Source organism: Hemicordylus capensis, chromosome 3, assembly GCF_027244095.1.
Source record: "Hemicordylus capensis ecotype Gifberg chromosome 3, rHemCap1.1.pri, whole genome shotgun sequence".
Classification (NCBI taxonomy): Eukaryota; Metazoa; Chordata; class Lepidosauria; order Squamata; family Cordylidae; genus Hemicordylus; species Hemicordylus capensis.
Window position 1 is genome coordinate 4,076,668 of NC_069659.1, and position 20,603 is coordinate 4,097,270.

The 20,603-nt window shown below is 50.2% G+C and overlaps 1 protein-coding gene and 1 long non-coding RNA gene across 9 annotated transcripts in view; one reads left to right on the plus strand and one right to left on the minus strand.

Moving 5' to 3' along the window:
• The window catches only part of ATG16L2 (autophagy related 16 like 2), a 72,392-nt gene extending 55,991 nt beyond the window's left edge, over positions 1-16,401 (minus strand). For 3 of the 8 annotated variants that reach the window (XM_053313208.1, XM_053313209.1, XM_053313206.1), the window contains exon 1: positions 16,197-16,399. In XM_053313208.1, the coding sequence (XP_053169183.1) occupies positions 16,197-16,308 (112 nt within the window). In that variant the 5' untranslated portion in view covers positions 16,309-16,399. Of the gene's footprint in view, positions 1-16,196 lie in introns of all 8 variants that reach the window. The other 5 variants (XM_053313204.1, XM_053313201.1, XM_053313202.1 and 2 more) reach the window with 5 other exon arrangements.
• A 1,108-nt stretch (positions 16,402-17,509) lies between these two features.
• LOC128352544 (uncharacterized) lies at positions 17,510-18,712 on the plus strand. Its single transcript, XR_008320478.1, has 2 exons — positions 17,510-17,747; positions 18,487-18,712. It is a non-coding gene; the product is annotated as an uncharacterized LOC128352544 (long non-coding RNA).
• The last annotated feature ends 1,891 nt before the right edge of the window (positions 18,713-20,603 follow it).

Consider the following 20,603-nt stretch of genomic DNA (forward strand, 5'->3'; position numbering starts at 1 on the left):
ATGGGTCTAGATAATCAATATCCTCCAGGACTGCCTGGAGCTGAGAGGCCGCCACTCTCTCAATTACCTTGCCCAGCCATGGAAGGTTGGAGACAGGTCTAGTAGTTGCTTAATTCTGAGGGATTCAATGTAGGCTTCTGCAGAAGAGGTCTAATAATTGCATCCTTAAGGCAAGGAGGCATCGTGTGCCCTCCCTCAGAGAAGCATTTATAATCTCTACCAGGCCTTCTACAATAACCCCCCTGCCAGATAGTATAAGCCATGTTGGGCAAGGGTTAAGAGAACAGGCGGTAGGCCGCACCATTCCAAGCAGCTTATCTATCTTATCTATCTTCTCCGGAGTCACAAACTGGAACTGATCCAGCCTAGCCGCACAAGAGGAGTTGCTGGACACCTCCGCACCAGACACTGCAGTAATTGTGGAGACGGAATCTAAGTCGAGATATTTTGTCCACAAATAACTCATTAAATGTGTCACAGTGAGTAATTGATGGTTCTAGATTCTGATTCAAGGGAGGAGGGGCAGATTTGAGCTCTCTCACAACCCTGGACAGCTCTGCCAGATGTGAGCTTGAGGATGCAATACGGGCAGAAAAGAATTGCTTCTTTGCCGCACGTACTGCCTGAGCATAGAATAGCTCTTCAAATGAGCTCTATGCTGCAATCTGTCAGATTCGAGACGAGTCTTTCTTCATTTCTGCTCCAGTTGTCTACCTCGCCGCTTCAGCCCCCATAGTTCTTCCATCTACCAAGGCGGCAGTTTTGAAGCAGGTAGGACAGGACACTTAGGAGTGATCATGTCTATTGCCCCTGTGAGTTTGCTGTTCCAGTTCTCTATCAGGGCATCAACAGGCTCACCAGCAGAGCCAACATTAAATCCTTCCAAGGCTTCCTGAAATCCTATTGGATCCTTCTCGGGTGGACCATCCTAGTAGGCCCCTCACCCCTGTGAAGGTGGGAAGTGATTGTGAGTCCAACCTTAACCAGATGGTGGTCCGTCCATGAAAATGGGGAAATCACAGGATTCCCCACCCTGTTCAGAGTGAAAGACCAGATCAAGTGTGTGACCAGCAATATGTGTCTGTCCCAAGACCACTTGGGATAGGCCCATAGTCGTCATGGCCGGTATGAACTCCTGAGCCGCCCCAGACAAATTGGTCCCGAAATGAACATTGAAGTCCCTCCACTCCACTGCCCCACAAGCCTGGGAGACTCCAATGCCAAGTCAAAGACCAAGTCCATCAGCTCAGTTAGGTACTCTGTTGAGGCAGTGGGGTGATTGGTACACCAACAGAAGTCCCAATCTATGCCCAGTCCCCAAACTTTACACACATTTGATATGGTCAGATACTCCAACAGGCATCCTGATAAGGAAGATGTTATTCTTATAGACCACAGTCACTCCACCTCGCTGTCCATGGTCTCACACCTGCTCCTCAACAGAGTATCCTGGAGGGAGAAGCTGGGACGAAACTGGGCCACCAGCCTCCCCCAACCAGGACTCTGTGATACATACCAGGTTGGGCCCTTCGTCCAGAATCAAATCATGGATGATTTCTGACTGAATCCAGACTGACCTGGTTGGCACTGTTCCCCAAGGTCAAAGAGGACAGCCAGAAGGGGAAACAGCTAGGAGATGTCTGATTTACCTAACCCTGCAATGGCCGCTGACCTGCCAACATTACTTCTTCTGTTCCCCACCACTACTGAAATGGCCAGCCCATAATCAATGGATATGCCCCGTCTCCCCATCTCCAGACAAACTTAGACACATTATAAAACAGTTTCACCAAAGACTTACTTAAAACAGAAGTGGAAGTGTTAGATACCAACCCACTCACCCACCCACCACAACCACACACAAGGGTCCTGGGCCAGTAAGCCTGGCCCATGCACTTGTTATACCCTGAAATGACTCCCCTCAAGTGGTGACCCCCTTTGTTGCCTTAAACAACAAAGGAAAATGGTGGCCATATTACTGATGGAGCCATCTTAGGTCAGGAGATGTTCAGTCATCAGGAGGCACTCCACCCTCCCCCTCTTGATTTGGGCCTCAAAGACCAAGGAAAAGTGGGGTGTCTGTGTGCGCATGGAGGGCCAGTTGTAAGCAAGCACAATTTGTGACATTGCACAACATCAATACTCAGCACTTGCCATGCCTGTTAAGGCATCTGTTGCCAGTTAGGTCTGTTCTGGGGTAGCACCTCCTCCAAAAGGTAAATCGCTCAGTGAAGAACCCTCCTGCTAAAAGAGATAACAGTTTGAAACACTTTCCAAGCGAAGCACCGGTACATAACGGTACATTTCCCAGCTCATTAAAAGTTAATGGATTGGCTCATGACAACCCAGGCTCATAAACAGGCATGTGCTGTTCTGAGATAAGCACTCAAGCGCAGTCCTATTCACCGCACAGAGACATTTACATTGGTCACTCCTGCCTTTTGTCTGGCAGGACAAATCTCCCAAAGTGACTAAGTTCACGCAGCAATGGACATCTTTGTTTTGCATGGATTCTCCCACCCTCCAGGGAACATCAGACACAGGGGCCTGGCTAGCCGTTTAACTCACAGGTCCTCAGTGCTGAGCAGCTCTGTTAAATTGGGACTTTGTATTGTGCGCCACAAGTACAAAGTCCTTTGTTTATGAGGATATGAAGCTGTCTCATGCAAAGGTCATTGTGAGCTGGTGATATTGCTTCCGTTACTGTGAGATTAAAAAATAATGTTTGTATACACATATGAAAAATAAGCAAAGTAAAGAACTTCTTTACCTAAGAGAGCAGTAAAGAGACGAGATTCTGAGCCATCGTTTGGAAGCCGTGATGGGCTGGATGGGGGCCAACATGCTGAAACTTAATCCTGACAAGGAGGAGTGGGTGATGGTTAGTAGAAGGCCTGATCAGGGTGTAGGGTTCCAGCCTGTTCTGGCTGTGCTCCCTCTGAAGGAGCAGGTACACAGCTTTTGGGTTCTCCTGGACCCAGCATTGCTCCTAAAATCAGGTGGCGGCAGTGGCCAGGAACACATTTGCTCAACTTCAGTTGTTGCACCAGATCCTTGCTTGGGAGGGCTGACCTGTCTTCTATCACTCATGCCTTAGTCACGTCATGTCTGGATTACTGTAATGTGTTCTACGTGGGGCTGCCCTTGAAAAGTATTTGGAAACTACAGATGGTGCAGAATGTGGCTGCCAGATAGATCTCTGGGACTGCTCACAGTGCACCTATTGCTTCAGTCTTGAAGGAACTGAACTGGCTCCCGCTCTGTTTCCGGGTACAATTCGAGGTGCTGGTTATTACCTTTAAAGTCCTAAACGGCTTGGAGTCCAGGTGCCTAAGGGACTGGCTGCTCCCAGATGAATCTTCCCACCTGACTAGATCGGCTGGGAGGGTTTTGCTCCACCCGCCGACACCTGCTGAGGCCCGACTGTCAAGCACACGGGACAGGGCCTTCTCAGTGATTGCCCCCAGGATGTGGAACTCGCTCATGGTTGAGATCCACACAGCTTCCTCTCCTTGCCTTTTGGAGGAATCTTTGAAGACTGCCCTTTTTATTCAGGCTTCTCTCTCTTGCTCTTTTTAAACTATTAGCTGTATTTGTTTTGTTTTTATTGAATTGTTTTTATCTTTTTGTTAAACTCCCTGGGGTCTTAAGATGAAGAGTGTGAGTGTGAGTGTGTCTGTGTGTGTAAAATAAGAATGGGTAAATGGAAGGAACTAATCTGCCTGTTGCCCAGGGTCTTCTTTTTACCCACACTTATTTCACACACACACACACACACACACACACACACACACACACACACACACACACACACAGAGCTCACAAATGGGATTTGTGTGTGTCATGACTAACTTGTCTCATTTCTTTCAATGGTGCTTACTCGTGACTAGCTAATCTGGGTGTTGCCCACTGGATTCAGGAGAAGGAGGAATCGCCATCAGCAAAACAGCAGAAGTAGAATCAAAAAGGGAAGTGCATTGACGGAGCATTCCTGTTGGCCAAAGGGTTCCTTGATGCCAACAATCAAGCACCACTTAGGTATTACTAGAGCCAATGCCATGTATTAATCTAAACAGAGGGTGCCTAACCCTATGGGAGAACCTTACAATTACCAGCAGGTATAGATGCCTCTAATACACACATAGCCACATTTATCCATGACGTTCACAGTGCGCATATGTCTCACAGACTTCTTATGCACTTGGCCTCCCTGATGCCCTCTCACTGCCCTCTTGCATCCTGGTAGCAACCAATTTCCCCTCCTAATCTAATTATGCTTCTTAGAAGAGAGAGCACACTCACTAAATCAGCGCACTAATTACAGAAGTGATAATGCAATTTATGGGAATTTCTGCATGTGTCGTCTTTTATATGCAGGCAGAACAAAGAGCCCATTGAAGAGTGGGGTTACTGAATGTAAGAGGCAAGGCCAGGATTTCACCGAGAGCGGTTTTTCTTTTGCCACAGTGCTGCTTGGAAGATCAGGAAAATGTTGCTCCGAGAAAGGGTGTTTAACCTGTCCCTCCAATGGCAATGGAAAGGAGACCAATGCCCTTAACCCCCGCCCCGCAGTTGCTCTTAGCTCCGGGGGAGGGGGATGCCAGAAAGAGCATCTGCACCCTCTCTCTTTCTGAAGCTGCTGATCAGCAAAGCCAAATCCGCCAGAGATGCCATTCGCATGTCTCCAGAATCACATCTGGTTCTAAGATCAAGGAGAGCACAGCACTTAATAATTAATATTGTGATTATTATTAAAACACTCAGAGTAGGCTTTAAGAGGAGATGTGTTTTCTCATGAGTTTCACGGGCTGGACTCAGGTCTCGTGTTGTTGCAGTGAGAATAACTGAGGGTGCTTAGACTGAGTGCAGTTGCCCCTTCTGGTCTGAATGAGGTTCAGCCGAGAGCTGACTCGGCATTGTGGCTTGCAGGATCTTTGCACTCGCCCTAGTTTAGAGCCAGAGCCCCTCTCCAAGCTTCCAAAGAGCTGCTTCTGTGTAGTTTTCTGCCTGCCCAGCACTGTCTCAAGGCACCTTTGCCGAGAAAGAAAAGCAGCAGCATAATCATGGTTGGTCAGCTTGGACACTACGCTAATCCATAGCTGAACACCACAAGCCATGGCTTGCAAACATGGGCTCAGGCTTGGCTCACTAGCCAGCCATGCTTTGTGGTCGCCACCAGTCCCCTTAGAGAGGAGAGCTGGTCTGGTGGTCGCAAGCATGACTTGTCCCCATAGCTAAGCAGGGTCTGCCCTGGTTGCATCTGAATGGGAGACTTGATATGTGAGCACTGCAAGATATTCCCCTCAGGGGGTGAAGCCGCTCTGGGAAGAGCAGAAGGTTCCAAGTTCCCTCCCTGGCAGCATCTCCAAGACAGGGCTGAGAGAGATTCCTGCCTGCAACCTTGGAGAAGCCGCTGCCACTCTGTGAAGACAATACTGAGCTAGATAGACCAATGGTCTGCCTCGGTATATGGCAGTTTCCTATGTTTCCTATGTTCCTAGATCTGTTTCTGGCATACAGACAGGGAAAGGGCTTCGGAGAGAAGCGGGTCTTCTGCCATTTGCCCTGGGAGATGGAGCTCAAAAGGGAGAGTGGGAGTCCCTCCCTCCTACTGCTCAAAAGGAATTCCTGCTCTTTCTTACCATCTCAGAAATGGCAATGGAAAGGAGGCCCCTGGGGAGGAGATCCATGGGGTGCTGGGTGTCCTGCGCGCCTGAAGGCTGGGGGATGCTCGCCACTGGCGAACTGGCAAGTGGATTTGTGGATGCCTGCTTGCAAACCTATCCCACGCTTGGGTTCCTGATTCTGCTTTGTCAAGTCAACACCAACTGTGACTTTATTTTCAGTCTGGACATTGCTCCAGACCAGGGGCCAGGTTCACACGTATCATGGAACCTGACAACCCCCCAGTCCAAGATATGGAGGGAACCTGCAGGTGGTGCTGTGGTCAATCACATCCAGTAAGGCTCTCCACACCAGCACTATGGAAGGCCTAAATGGGGTTTGCGGGGAGAGCGGGCTTGACCCACTCTCCCCGCACACAACCAGGAAGCCCTCCCTGGGTGGCTGGATCGACCACCCAGATGATTAACGGCTCCGTCACTGAGCCGGTTGGGGCGGCAGGGTTCGGGGGCCTCCTGGCCCCGTGGAGTCCATGAATGATCCATGCGAGTGCACAGGGTATTCTGGGTAGCCCCCCAACGTTGGGAGGCTTGTTGCAACTGTCTGCAGCATGGAGCCATAGTGTGGTGATGCACAAGCAGTCAATCCGCTTTTCAGGCACTCCTGCACCCCAAACCTGGGTTAAGTGGCAGGCTACCCAAGAGGGTTTGCTGCTGTGCCTCCTCCTCCTCCTGGCAATTCTCACATGCAGTGGGAACCGGGCTCGGCTCCCTTAGCCTGGTTTCCACTGCGCGTGAGAATAGCCTCAGTATCCTAGTTGGACCAGAGGTATGGCCCCTGGCTGGGCATCTCAGCATGCACGGATGCTATCCCAGCCTGCCTTGCAGGACCCTGCAGCCACTGGTCCCAAGCGGGCAGGCTCACCTGGAATGAACCAGAGGTTCATGAAGATCTTGGGTTCAGACAAGGTGCACCTGAGATGGAGCCACAACACCACACGGTCCAGCCAACTTCAGATCTTGGCTACAGAAAGTGGTTCGCAGCCCCAGGTGTACCTGAGGCTCCTGCTTGGTCCTGGGTCACATTAACACAATTTAAAAATTTAAAGTTTTGGGCAGTATAGAGATATTTTAAATAATTAAAAATATAGATAAAGACTTTAAAACTATAATTAAAAGCCTGATTAAACAGGTAGGAACATAGGGAACATAGGAAACTGCCATATACTGAGTCAGACCCTTGGTCTATCTAGCTCAGTATTGTCTATGCAGACTGGCAGCAACTTCTCCAAGGTTGCAGGCAGGAATCTCTCCCAGCCCTATCTCGGAGAAGCCACCAGGGAGGGAACCTGGAACCTAGAGGCTTTTCCCAGAGCAGCTCCATCCCTTAAGGGGAATACCTTACAGTGCTCGCACATCAAGTCTCCCTTTCATATGCAACCAGGGTGGACCCTGCTTAGCTAAGGGGACTAGTCATGCTTGCTCCCACAAGACCAGCTTTCCTCTCTATTTGTGACTTCCAACAGTCACAGACTGTTTGGTCATCCACTGAGTACATCAGTTCCACATTATGTGTGAGCTTGCCCTGAATTCTGCCTGAGGAACTGGATTTAACCTTCCTCTGAACAATACATGTGCGCTACTAATCCAATGTGGGAGTCAAATAACCGCATGAAGGCTGTTCTCAAACAGTTGCACTGGCTGCCAATATATTTCCGGGCAAAGTACAAAGTGCTGGTTATTCCCTTTAAAGCCCCGAATGGCTTAGGTTCAGGTTACCTGAGAGAGCACCTTTCTCTCTACAAGATCCCCACCCCTCATTAAGAGCATCAGGAGGGGACCATCTTCAAGTGCCACTGGTTCATCTTGTGGCGACGTGGGACTGGGCCTTCTCGATTGTCACCCCTGGGTTGTGGAATACGCTCCCCATGGAGAGGAGAGTGTTGGAAGTTAAAGGACTTTGCGCTGTCTCTTCTCAGACAGTGGAGGACAGACTAGTAAGTCAGAGGGCTAGAGGGTCAAGACATTGGTCATCCCTTCTCCACTGCTCTGACACTATCCCTTTGAAATGTAGATTGGTACTCTTAGGGATTAACTTCCTGCCTCTCTTCGCTACCTGCCCTTCTACCTTGCAACATGGCAAGCTCCTCTCCCTGCACCATGTGTGCAGAGAAGATGCAGAATCCATCTGCATCCAGCTAGATAGATAGATTAGAGATCCTAACTCCTCACTTTCCTATCTAGAATGGAGTTCCTTAATAAATGCCTTTTATATTGATTTGAAACTATGAATTGGCTCCAAGTTACTTTACTCTCAGCATACACACATGCCTAACTAAATCCGCTGTGTTGTGCCTCTGTGCACTCTGCTATAATGAGAAAGGGATTCTCTCACCACAGAGAATTTCCAACAGAGAGGAGCGTGGTGTAGTGGTTAGAGTGCTGGACTAGGACCGGGGAGACCCGAGTTCAAATCCCCATTCAGCCATGATACGAGCTGGGTGACTCTGGGCCAGTCACTTCTCTCTCAGCCTAACCTACTTCACAGGGTTGTTGTGAGGAGAAACTTAAGTATGTAGTACACTGCTTTGGGCTCCTTGGAGGAAGAGCAGGATAGAAATGTTAAGAAATAATAAATAAATAAGATATCTTCCTTGGAGGCCGTCAGGAGAGCCTTAGTGACCCATCTTTTTAGCCTGGCTTTTAATGATACCTAGTTTTAATTTTAATGAGTTTTAATCCAATGTAAATGTTTATTTTATTTTGTGTTATTACATGTTTTTAATTTTAATGTAAACCGCCCTGAGCCACTTTAAGAAGGACGGTGTATAAACGGAATAAAATAAATGAACTCTGAAGTGAGTCACGGAAATGACAACCTGGGTGGGTTGTACTGAACATGATCTCAGCAGCAAAGGGCGGGGGGGAGGGTGCAGGGTGGAATCGACCCTTCCTTCTGTATTTCCCTTTGGCAGTACAGGAAGAGAACAGCAGCACAGACACCCGAATGATAATCCCCACAGTGTTCACCACATTAACAGTTAACAGGACAGCACTGGGGTCTAATTGATTCCATCATTTTTTAAAGCATAAAGCAAAAACACATTTTGAAATTACAGCTTCATGAGAATACAACGATGTGTTATGCACTCTGAAGAAAGTGTAACAAATTTAACCCAATGAGCATGCACAGCACATGCTGCTTAGTCAGCCTACACACAATCCCTGCAGCATGTAAAAATAAATTGTGACATTTTCCTTCCACTAGAGTCTAGCCAGAAGTTCTCCTTGCCTGTCTTTGCATTCCTCTGGGCTGCTTTCAAAGGATGTTGGCAGCTTCACAGGGATGCAGGCAAGCTTTTGATTTGCCATGACTAGTTCCAAGCAAGTCTCTTTAGGCTTGTTCACACAATCATTTGTATCTAGGTTTAGTGTGGGTTACCGGAATTCGTGTGATTCTGTGAGCTCAAGCCAAGGTGGAAATCTCGGGCCATAAACCAACTTGGCATGCATTCACACAATCGCTTCAATGCTGGTAACCCACATGAAACCTAGATTCAAACAATTGTGTGAACACGCCTTTTGCCTAGATAAGAACTCTTCCTACAAAGAAGATCCTAGAAAGGATCAATTGAGGATCCTTAGTGGAGAGGTACCAGCATGTCCAGCCACCAGCTTAGATCTGAGGAGTAGGCTGCAAAAATTTTAAAATTTCCTGCTAGCAGATAAATGATCCTATATGCTTGACTGGTGAGTATTGTTCAACCTGAACTTTGCAAATAGCTATAAAGAATGAATAGAGAAAGAATGACAAACAAAAAAGTATTCATGGTCCACACAAAGAAGGTTCTAATTGCAAAATATATGAAGTTATAAACCACAATGCAGGATTGAAAAGGTGTTTTGTTCTAGTGTTACTGAGCTCCAGAAGTCTTTGTGATATTTGCAAACACACACAAAGATGGTATTTTAAAAAGCAGACAACATGTATTTTTAATTTATTTCAACTGGCGTAAAAATTACTCGCAATGCCATCAGAGTATATACCCTGCATTGGACAAAGGAGCATGAAATTGCAAGGGAGCATGAAACACTCAGGGCAATTGATCTATCAAAGCTGAGGATGGAGAGCTATATAGAGCAGTTCCTCAAGCTTGGGTCCTCAGATGTTGCTGGACTATATCTCCCATCATCCCCAGACACAATGATGTCTGGCCACTGTGGCTGGGCATGATGGGAGTTGTAGTCCAACATCATTTGGGGACCCAAGCTTGGGAACTCCTGAAACAGAATATAGAAGATGGAAATCAAAGAACTGTTCTTTGTTTTCTCCACTTCTCTGGGTCAGATTCGAGCCTGTTGCTCAGAGAAGTCTTCTGTTATTTCATAGGAAGACCATGCTGCTCCATTTCTCCCCCCACCCCCCGGTGGATGATTTGATATTTTGCAAGTTTCTGGTCTCGTCTAAAGTGTTTTAAAATTAGGAACAACTTCCTTTCTGCTTTTTAGGAAGCTGAATTGAGTCAAACGAAAGTTGTAATGCCTGTTAAAAGGGTTGTGACTTTACACACAGCGACTGTGAGTTTACAGACTCCAATTTTTTTTTAGTCAGCGAGAAGGAAGAGATGCATCTTGCAAGAGCTTCATAATGCTTCAGAGTTAGACCATAAGTCCATTTGTTGTGTACACTGCCTTAGGAAACGCTTTTCTGAAAGGCAGTGTATAAATACAACTATACACAAATAAAATCAGAGTGAACACCCACCAGCACAACCTGAGGACAAAGCCCTGCCTTCATCCTCTGATGCACCAGAGGCCCTTGAGGGCAGACCAGCCTGAGTAGAGGTTTCCCAGCAACACTGGAGCTAGTCCTTAGAAAACGGAGCAAGGTCCCTTTAATCCACAGAGCCTCCCCCCGAGAAGGGGCAAAGCCAACCCACCACCTGGACAGCAGCCCTAAAAACCAGAAGTCAGCTCCAAGCATTTGCTGGAGCAACATCCATCTCATGCTTGTTGTGCACAGTTCTCGAGTGCCTGCTTGGAGCTCTCCAGGGTCCTGACCCCTTTTCCCTTGGAGCTGTTGGAGCTCTTTTTAGTCCTAGATCCCTGTCACAGCAGAGGCCCGGCAACAGGCTATCAAGGCCCCAGCGTCCTGTACTGCACTTCATACAATCATTTTATACATGCTTAGCTTTTTACATTTGAGTGGACTTGTCATATTAGTGCAATTCTTACCCCTCTGCTTGCATTTTCAGTGCATTTATAGCAGAGCAGGTCAAGCGGCAGCAATAGGTTAACTAGGCGAGGGGAGCTATGTTGGGACTTGGAAAGATAATACAACTGTTTCCGTTGCTTCTCTTGGTTTGCCACAAGGGGGAACAGAAACTGGATCCTCCACCACCCTCCCCAAGTTCTTGTTCTGGTCGCTCCTGACCAGGGTTTGGCTGCCATAAACATGATCAATGCTTGCTCAGCTGGTAGGTAACCTAGCTGTCTTGAACCAGTCCCTGAGCCTGGTAACAGGCCAAGAAACTGAAACTCAATCTAGACAAGTCAGAAGTGCTGCTAACAGGTGGTTTGTCCAGTGGAGTAGTGATGCTCAGCCTACTCTAAATGGGGTTGCACTTCCACTGAAGAAGCAGGTTTGCAATCTGGGGTTGTTCAGAGACCTGTCTTTGTCACAGGAGGCCCAAGCAGTCAGGAGCATAGAGCACCTTTTATCAGCTTTCCTAAAAAGCCTTAGGAACATAGGAAGCTGCCATATACTGAGTCAGACCATTGGTCTATCTAGCTCAGTATTGTCTTCACAGACTGGGAGCAGCTTCTCCAAGGTTGCAGGCAGGAATCACTCTCAGCCCTATCTTGGAGATGCTCCCAGAGAGGGGACTGGGAACCTTCTGCTCTTCCTAGAGCGGCTTCATCCCCTGAGGGGAATATCTTGCAGTGCTCACACATCAAGTCTCCCATTGAAATGCAACCAGGGCAGATCCTGCTTAGCTAGGGGGACAAGTCATGCTTGCTACCACAAGACTAGCTCTACCACAGACTAGACTAGACTACCACAAGACTAGCCTTGCAACGGACCTCCATGGACTGGCAACCTCCCACCTGAATTGCTGCAAGGCGTTGTATGTGGGGCGACCTTTGGTCCAGAAACTTCAGCTGGCACGGAACAGAGCTCCAAGGTGGTTCACTGGAACTGGCCAATTTGAACACAGCACACCAATGCTATGCCAGTTGCACGGGTAGCCAGTGCGTTTCCCAGAGTTCAAAGTGTCGGCGTTGACCCACAAAGCCCTCAATGGCTTAGGACCAGTCTATCCGAAGGAGCATCTTCTCCAAGATGTTGCTGCTCATTCTTTAAGCTCATCTTAATGAGGGGATAATGCGAGGACTATCTTCCTTGGAGGCCTTCAGGAGAGCCTTAAAGACCCATCTTTTCCCCCTCCCATGGAGGAAGCATCAAGAAGCCAGTCCTCAGCACCCTCCGAGGACGGCTGGGCTTCTCCCTGCCCACCCTCCGTTTCAGGAACCGAAAAGTCACAACGGAATCAAGGAGGGTCTCTTTGCTCCTCTAGCTACACACCAGCCACAAGACCTTCCTCTCTCTGTATGAGAGAAACTGCCAGTTTTTGCACTGCCAGGTGGTTCCTCTGGGACGTCTTTATCCAGCAACCACAAATAAATAACTAAATGTAAATAAAATAAACCATGACAATCCTTCATTACCAAAGAATCCCATCCAGGTGACTCAAAGGGAAGTGACCCAAACCCTGCCCACTGGCCCACTTCCCCTTCACCGGCTCCTAAGGTCATTCAGCGAGCGAGAGAGATGAACGGGGGGGGGAGCAGGACTCCAGCCCTCCCTCGGCCAAAGGCCTGGTTCTTGCAGAGCTGGTCAACTTGTGTCCAAACTGTACCACCACAGACTGCAGGGGTGTGTGTGTGTCAGGTGAGGTCTGCTTTCCCATGCAACAAGAACCCCGGCACACAGAAAACTAGCATGCCAATAACTGGTCTCATTTCTGTATGCAGGCTTTCTTCTTCTTCTTCTTTTTTGCATAGTCAAACAGTCATGAAAGCTCCCGTTTGTAGTCTGACCTGGTACAGCCAACACAGAAGCATTTCACCGCGGGGAGCACTAGTTGGCGAAGCTGGCGCTGCGTAACCCTAGACCAGCCACTCTCTCTATCTCCAGCTAGCCGACCTCACCGAGTTGTTGTAAGGAAAGAATAGGGATAAAGAGTCCCTGGGAGGAAGGCTGGGATGCCAATTTGGCGTGTAAGTCAATATATACATAATTAGAAGTTTGATGGCGCAAACTGTAAGTGGCAGGATGGACTCTGTGGGGGGCAGAAGAGTCCTCTATGATGTCACACCTGCCCTTGTCCTGACGCGCACAATCGCCCCAGGTGACCGGAGTTGCTCTGATATCTGAATTCTTTGCTTTGTTCTTACAGCCCTCCTTCTGGGCAACGGACCACGTGGCCCGTTCTTGTCTTCAACAGCAATTTGGTCTGCAGAAATTAGCAGGTGACGTTTTTCACCACATGAAGATAAGCAGGATCCCTTGGACAGTACAGAAACTGATGGTCCTGACCTTTGTATATCTGGCCTCCCTCCCAGGGGCGTAGCAAGGTTGGAGTGGGCCCAGAGACACGATTTTAAAATGCCCCCCATCACTGAAGCTCAGCTCATGAAGTAAAGGAATCTTAAATGAGGCTGAATTGTGGACACATAAAGCAAGTCATTGAATGGTACTAGAGAAAGACCTGCTGTTCTGGTAGCTCCAGGTCTGAACTCTCCCATCAATTTCGGAGGATGGATACAACTAAAGGAAGCCTGGGTGGGTGTGTGGCTGGGGGAGTCAGTCAGGTGACTTGCCTCTGGGGGCCCCCCAAGGCAGTGGGCCCCCAGACAACTCTCTCCCCTTGCCCTATTATAGTTACGCCCCTGCTCCCTCCCCTGCCCCCGCCCCAGCTTCCCACTCCACATTTTATAGGCAGTTTAATGTCTAAAATTTAGGTCACATTTGTGCTCAGCCAGACATGAGAGCCAGCGTGGTGTAGTGGTTAGAGTGCTGGACTAGGACCAGGGAGACCCGAGTTCAAATCCCCATTCAGCCATGAAACTAGCTGGGTGACTCTGGGCCAGTCACTTCTCTCTCGGCCTAACCTACTTCACAGGGTTGTTGTGAAAGAGAAACCCAAGTATGTAGTACACTGCTCTGGGCTCCTTGGAGGAAGAGCGGGATATAAATGTAAAATAATAATAATAAATAATGTTCCCCTTTCGCCCAAGCCAATGTGGGAGGGTATAAGTTTGGGAGGTGGGGGGAATGGAATAGTAAGCTAGTGGGGGGGGGCTTCTCTGTAATAGATTGCAAAGGAGGTGGGTGATCAGATGCAGAGGTGGAGAGCTGGGCTGCTGGACCTTTCAGAGTTGGACAGGAGGAGATTTTGGCAGATGCAGCTTTTCTCCTCAGTGCATGACAATCTGTACCAGCTGAATTCCCTATTTTGTAGAACTGTTAAAAACACAGTTCTGCAATGCCACACCCCTTTGCCTTTGTTTTGGACACACTACACAGTGTGTGCGTGTGTGTGTGTGTGTGTGTGCGCGTGCGCGCGCATGCAAACACATGTAAAGTTTAAGGAGGCAAATGGGGAAATGATCCTTATTACTGAGCACTGGCCAAAACAAACAAAAACAGAGTCTTGTGGTGCCTTAAAGCTTAACACATGTGCTGCAGGATAAGCTCTTGTAGACTAGAGTTCATTTTGCTTCTGCTACAACCGCCCTGAGCTGGTTTAATGTAAACCGCTCTGAGCCTTTTGGAAGGGCGGCATAAAAGTTTTAATAATAAATAAATAATAATAAATAAAATAAATAAACACATGTTAGCCATGGAGGCAACACAAGACTCTTTACTGTCTTACTGCAACTGACCAAGACAGGAGGAGGAGGAGGTGTAGGTGGTGGGGAGTATCTGCATCAGCCAGGACGCTCTTATATTCAGCCAGGACGTTTTGGTGCTCGAGGCAGGAGATCCCAGTCGCAAGCTCTTTCTCACTAATACACGTGACACAATCTAGAGCCAAGTTGTTCCCCCGTGCAAGCTCCACTGAAGAAGCTCTGAAGCCGGCACACGCGTGTGCATTTCCCTGGTCTTCGCACACAGACCTGTAGCCTAGAGTCCTGCTCCATGACATTTGAGAAGCTTATGCAGAGTCGGGGGACATCCTCAGGATAGGAATTGGACAGCATGGAGGCAGAAGAGTTGCAATCTTCATGGGTGAGCAGACAAGGCCCTGCCGGGAGGAGCAGCCCAGTCTGCAGGAAGGAAGCATCTCGGGCAGGGCAAGAGAAAAGGAAGGGTCTGGGTTCCAGAGCAGCCTGGGCGCCCCACTGCACTTCTTCTCTCCTGGTCATCAGCCACTCCTCACATCCTCTAGCCTCACACGCACCTTTGGCAGGGCTTGCATTTGGGGACGTTCAGAGCGGCACGTTTGGAGGTGGAGGAGGGCCGGACACTGTGTGTCTGGGGGCACGTGTGAAAAGCCCGGGCCGTGCTCGGTTCCGGGCAGCTCCGAAGCGTTCCCAACCGGCCTGGGTGTTCAGTCTACAGCCATGCTTGAGCCGAAGCAGCGCAGCAGCTCACAGCGTGACTTGGCAAGAATTGCAGCCAAGCAGGAGGCACCTGAAAAGGGAAGTTCACACGCGGAGCGCAGCCGGGAGAGCGAGCAAGTGCAGGCTGCAGAGGGCAGCGCCGCGGATGCGGGAGGGGAGGGAGGGGAGGGTGCGGCGGCTGTTGGCAGCCAGCGAGGGGGAGGACCCGAGCGCGGTGCTCTCGCCAGGGGCTGCCAAGGGCGCTCCTCCCCGCGGATCCTGTGTCCGGGGTGTCTGTTTGGAAGGCGTCGGGATCAGACGGGGGCGAAGAAGGACGCCGCCGCCACGCTCTGCCCTCGGGCGGAACGTGTCTTCAGACTCCCTCTGCCGAGCCTGTTCTCATCATGGGGACAGAGGACGCCGCCATATCCTGAGTCAGACCCTGGGTCCAGCCCGCTCAGCACTGCCTGTCAACACAGGCTGGCAGCGGCTTCTCCTCCCTTCGCTCACTGGCCTCCCTCTTTGCAAGATCTTCCGATGGACTGAGTTTTCTGGCAGCAGATCTCAATCAGAGGCACCGAGAAGGGACCGGCTAGGTCCCCCCCGGCTCCTCAAGAAGGGGCGGCGATGATACCCCTCACTCGGCAGCGGGGCCCGGCTGCCTGCTCCGGGCAGACACTCAGCCGAGCGCGCCGAGAAGTGGCACTCTCCCCGCAGGCCCACCCCGGCGGGCCTCGGGCTGGCTCTGCTCCCAGGATCCACGCTGGCCACTCCTGAAACCCAGGCTGCTCTCTGCACACGCTCAGCGGCCCTCTCTCCGCCCCTCGCAAGGCGGCGTGGCGGTCCCTCCCCGCCGGCTCCCCTAAGCCGAGCGAGCCCCTGCAGGCCGCCCCTGGGCGTGCACAGAGCGCCGCGCCGCCTCCCCAGCTGCCCCCCCCCGCCGCCGCCAGCCCCCTCCCCACTCACAGGCCTGCACCAGGTCCAGGAAGAGCGCCTTCTGGGCCCGGTCCCGCTGCTGCAGCTGCCGGACGATGTGGCGCTTCCAGCGGCGCCGGCAGAGGCTGCCCCCCTCAGCCATGGCGCCCGCTCTGGCCGCTGCCTGCCCGCGGCGGGAGCCACCCAGCTGAGGCCGCCGCCGCCGCCGCCGCCAGGGGAGGGGAACTCCGGGGGCGTCAGAGGCGGGGCGGGGCCGGCGCGGGGATTCCCCGGCCGGCAGCCTCGCTCGGCGCCGCCCGCCGCCCGCCTGGGCTGCCCTGCTGTGCGCCGCCTGGCGGCCGGTCTTAAGAGCCAGGGGGCCGCCAAAGGAGGCGCGCGCTCTCTGCCCGCTCGGCTGGCTCCTCCCTCGACCGCGCTGCCTGCAGGATGGCCATTCGTCCGGGAGAGCTGCGCGGTGAGACCCTGACGAATGGCTACGCTTGCAGGTGGCGGTGCAGACGGAAGGCGAGCTTGAGGAACAGATCCTAGCTGAAATGTAACTGTGTTTCCCCGAAAATAAGACACTGTCTTATATTTATTTTTCCTCAAGGAGACACACTATGGCTTATTTTCAGGGGATGTCTTATTTTTATTAAGTGTGGTACAACAATCTACATTTATTCAATTATAGTTAAGTCATCTTCTTCTGGAATATCGTCATAACTCCAGGCTCGGACTGGCCCATAGGTCAACAGGGCATATTCCCGGTGCACCCTACCCATGCGGTGCCCCTGCGCCCCAACTCTCACCCTTAATTACCTATTCTGCTCAAAACCTGGCGCCCTCCCCATAAACATTCTGGCGCCCTCCCCACATACATTCCAGCGCCCTCTAGGTGCCCCCAGTCCGGCCCTGCATAACTCTCATAAGATCCATATAAGACCCACAGACTGTTGCTGGTCAGTGCTGGGGAGCAGCAGCTTTACTGGTGTGTGTGTGGAGTGAGAGAGACCCACAGACAGGGGTGTAACGATACCGGTAGGGGTGGCAGGCTGCAAGCTGAGGCATACGGTAGAGGGAAGTACGGTAAAAATCTCCTCAGAAAATCTCCTCCTCAAAAATCTCCCCTCCTCCTGGCGGTGGCGGGCAGCGGCGAGAGTAAGCGCAGCGGTGGCGGGAGGCGGCGAGAGTACGCCGGGAAGCGACACCGGGCCAGACGGCAGGCCTCGGCGTCGCTCTGCGCACTCCCGCCCGCCAGTGCACAGAGCGACGCCGAGGCCCGGCGTCACTTCCCGGCGTACTCTTGCCGCCTCCCGCACCACTGCGCCAGGAGGAGGAGAGATTGAGGAGGAGATTTTCTGAGATTTTTTACCATACTTCCCTCTACCGTATGCCTCAGCTTGCAGCCTGCCACCCCTACCAGTATCCTTATGCCCCTGTCTGTGGGTCTCTCTCACCCCACACACACACCAGGGGGATAGGGGAAAAGCTTCAGCAAGCAGCCTACTACTGAGCCAGGAAAGATCACCACTATGTCTTATTTTCGGGGTATGGCTTATATTGCACAACTGCTTAGAAATCCTGCTACGGCTTATTTTATGGGTATGTCTTATTTTCGGGGAAACAGGGTACTAGGCTACTCGGTCTGGCGGGAGGGGGCGGCTCAGTAAGCTGAGAGGACTCCTCAAAAGCTGAGTGGGGTGGGGATATTCTGCACTCCTGCAGGCAGCAGGGCTTCCCTCCCTGCCCCTTTCCCCCACTGCCCTCGATTCAGAGGTAGACTGCCTCTGGGCTTGGAGGTTCCGCTTCAGCTAGCGCTGTTAACAGCCGACGATAACTCCACCCAGCCTCTGTGGTTTTAAAGGGGCTCAGAGGGCACCAGCGAGAAAGAAGCGCCATGCCAATAAAGCCCGTCTTCTTCTGCATGTTACGTGTGAGATGATGACCTGAGGGGGAGAAATCCCACCCCAAAGGCCACTTCCCCTCTGAAATCTTTGGCTGCTTCACCCCTTTAGTCTTCACTTGAAGATGCAAAATGATTTGGCAATGAGATCAATTCATGGATAAATCAATTAGATCATGAGTGTGAAGAGCGGGGCTGATTAGGATTGGAGAGACCAAATCCTCCCCCTCGTTTCAGCCGTGAAGCTCAGGCCACGACCTCACACACAAGAGTCTCCTTTCTTTGTGACTAAGGCTGCAACTGTATGCAGTTATTTGGAAATAACCTTCACTGAACATAGTATGAGATGTGTGCATACACACCCCGAGGGCCAGGCCATTCGCCATATTAAATGACCAGTGATGATGATGCTTATGTGTACTTATGTGGTGGTTGCAGATCTCCTGAGTTGAGGAGGAGGAGGTGGAGACATGAATAGACTCTGACCATCATGGTCTCCTTCACTCTCCATCTGAAAAGCCGACCTCACTAGAATGTCTGCCAGCCTAAGATGAAATGAAGCACATTCCTTCCATTGGAACACCCAGAATGTATCCCAGGAATCAAAGGACCGGAACGTGAATTGAACAAGGCCACATATCAATAAATGCTACCGTTTCATTGCTGTATCGGTGTATCCTTCACCAGATATGTCAGTCATCACTTACATATGTGCATTTATAATGCAGGCGTAAAGAACCTTTTAAACTAAAAGTTCTGCCAAATTAAAGAAAGCTCACAGAGGTAATGTCTACTGGCTTATCAGTGATGTGGATATCATTTGGTATACCTGCTACATCTGTTGGGTCTTAATAAAGATTAAGAAATGCCATTATTAATAAATATTAATAATAATCAGTGCCAGTGCTCAAGCATGTGATGTGAAACTCCATCCATAAACTCTCACAGTTGAGTCCTCCTGGGCACTTTCCAGACTAGCCACTCAACAGCAGCAAAATGCTTCCGTTCAGGCAAATCACATTCAAAATGTAAATAGCAAAGCGCCCAGTAGGGGGAGCAGTCTTGTGAAAACTAACAAGGGCGCTTTCCAGATTAGACCCTGGAACGGGGTCATGGCATATCTCTGAAGTGTGCTTCCACACTTCCTGTACTGTGACACTGCAGTCCCTACGCTGAGAGCAGGGTGCTGTTCACATTCCCGATGCCTTGTTTCGGATTTAATTGCTGCAATTTAATGATAAAACGTATGTCCGGTGTAAAAAGGTTGCTGTTTTTTTCCGGTTGTTAGTTTTCATGAAACTGCTCCCCCTGCTGGGCACTTTGCTATTTACGTTTTGAATGCAAAAGCTGGACTTTGAAGAAGCAGGACAGAAAAAGCACTGATGCTTTTGAACTTGGGTGCTGGAGAAGACTTTTGAGGAGTCCATGGACACCCAGGAAAACAAACCAATGGATCCTAGAACAAATCAATCCAGAATTTTCACTCGAGGCACAAACAACCAGGCTCAACCAAACTATCATATTTCAGACACATTATGCAAAGACCCAGCTCCCTTGAGAAGTCCATAATGCTGGGGAAAGTTGAAGGCAAGAGAAGAAGAGGACAACCAGCAGCCAGGTGGACGGACTCGATGACGACAGCAATGAAGGCACCACTGAGAGTGGCCAAACTGAAGACTTTTTGAACTCGTGAAGAGTTGACACCGACTTGATGGCACTTAGTCAGTCAATCAAATCAGTCAACAACATCTGGGGATCCCTGTTAGAGAGAACACTGACATGTCTGTAAATATGTCTCCCTGTACCTCAGGATCCTGTCACCTCCCACATGTTTTGACCCCATGTGGCTGGGAAGCGAGGCCTTTTATGTTAGGCTGGCACCTAGCAAGGTTCCTCCCCACCCACCCACCCGCCCCGTCCCCAGCCCAGCCACCTGCATCCTCCTGGTCCAGGTCTGCCCAGAGCAGCTCAGCTTGGCTGGGTCTGGCTCACTTGGCCTCTGGGCAGGGAGAGGTCGGGCGAGTACATCTGGGGCTGCAGCTGAAGTCCCATCTAAATTCACCTTTCTCTCCCTCTCCCTTTCTGAGGAACATCTTCAAGATCAAGCCTGGCCACCTACAATGCATAGCTATACAGGCTGAACATGGGTTAGGCCGAGAATTTTTATTGTGGTTCTGCCCATACATTGTTTTATATGTGTTTTAAACATTTTAAATAGATGTATTATTTTTTTATATTTAATACTTTTACTTTTAATTATGTATTATTCCAATCATGTTGTATTTCTAATTATATTGTAAATGGCTTTGGGATTATTTTAATGAAAAGCGGTATATAAATTCAACAATAAAATAAAATAAAATGAACACAGATGGATGGGTCTTCAGCTAAATCTGACAAGGTCCATGGGATCCTTATCCGAGCTAGCTGGATGCATCCACCCCACCTTCTGCAGGCTTCGCTTAGCTGGCTGCCACGTCTTGGAGCTGAGAAGGAATTTTTCCCTCTTAGGGGGCAGATTTTGTCCCCTTTGATGGGCAAAACCAGGGTTTTTT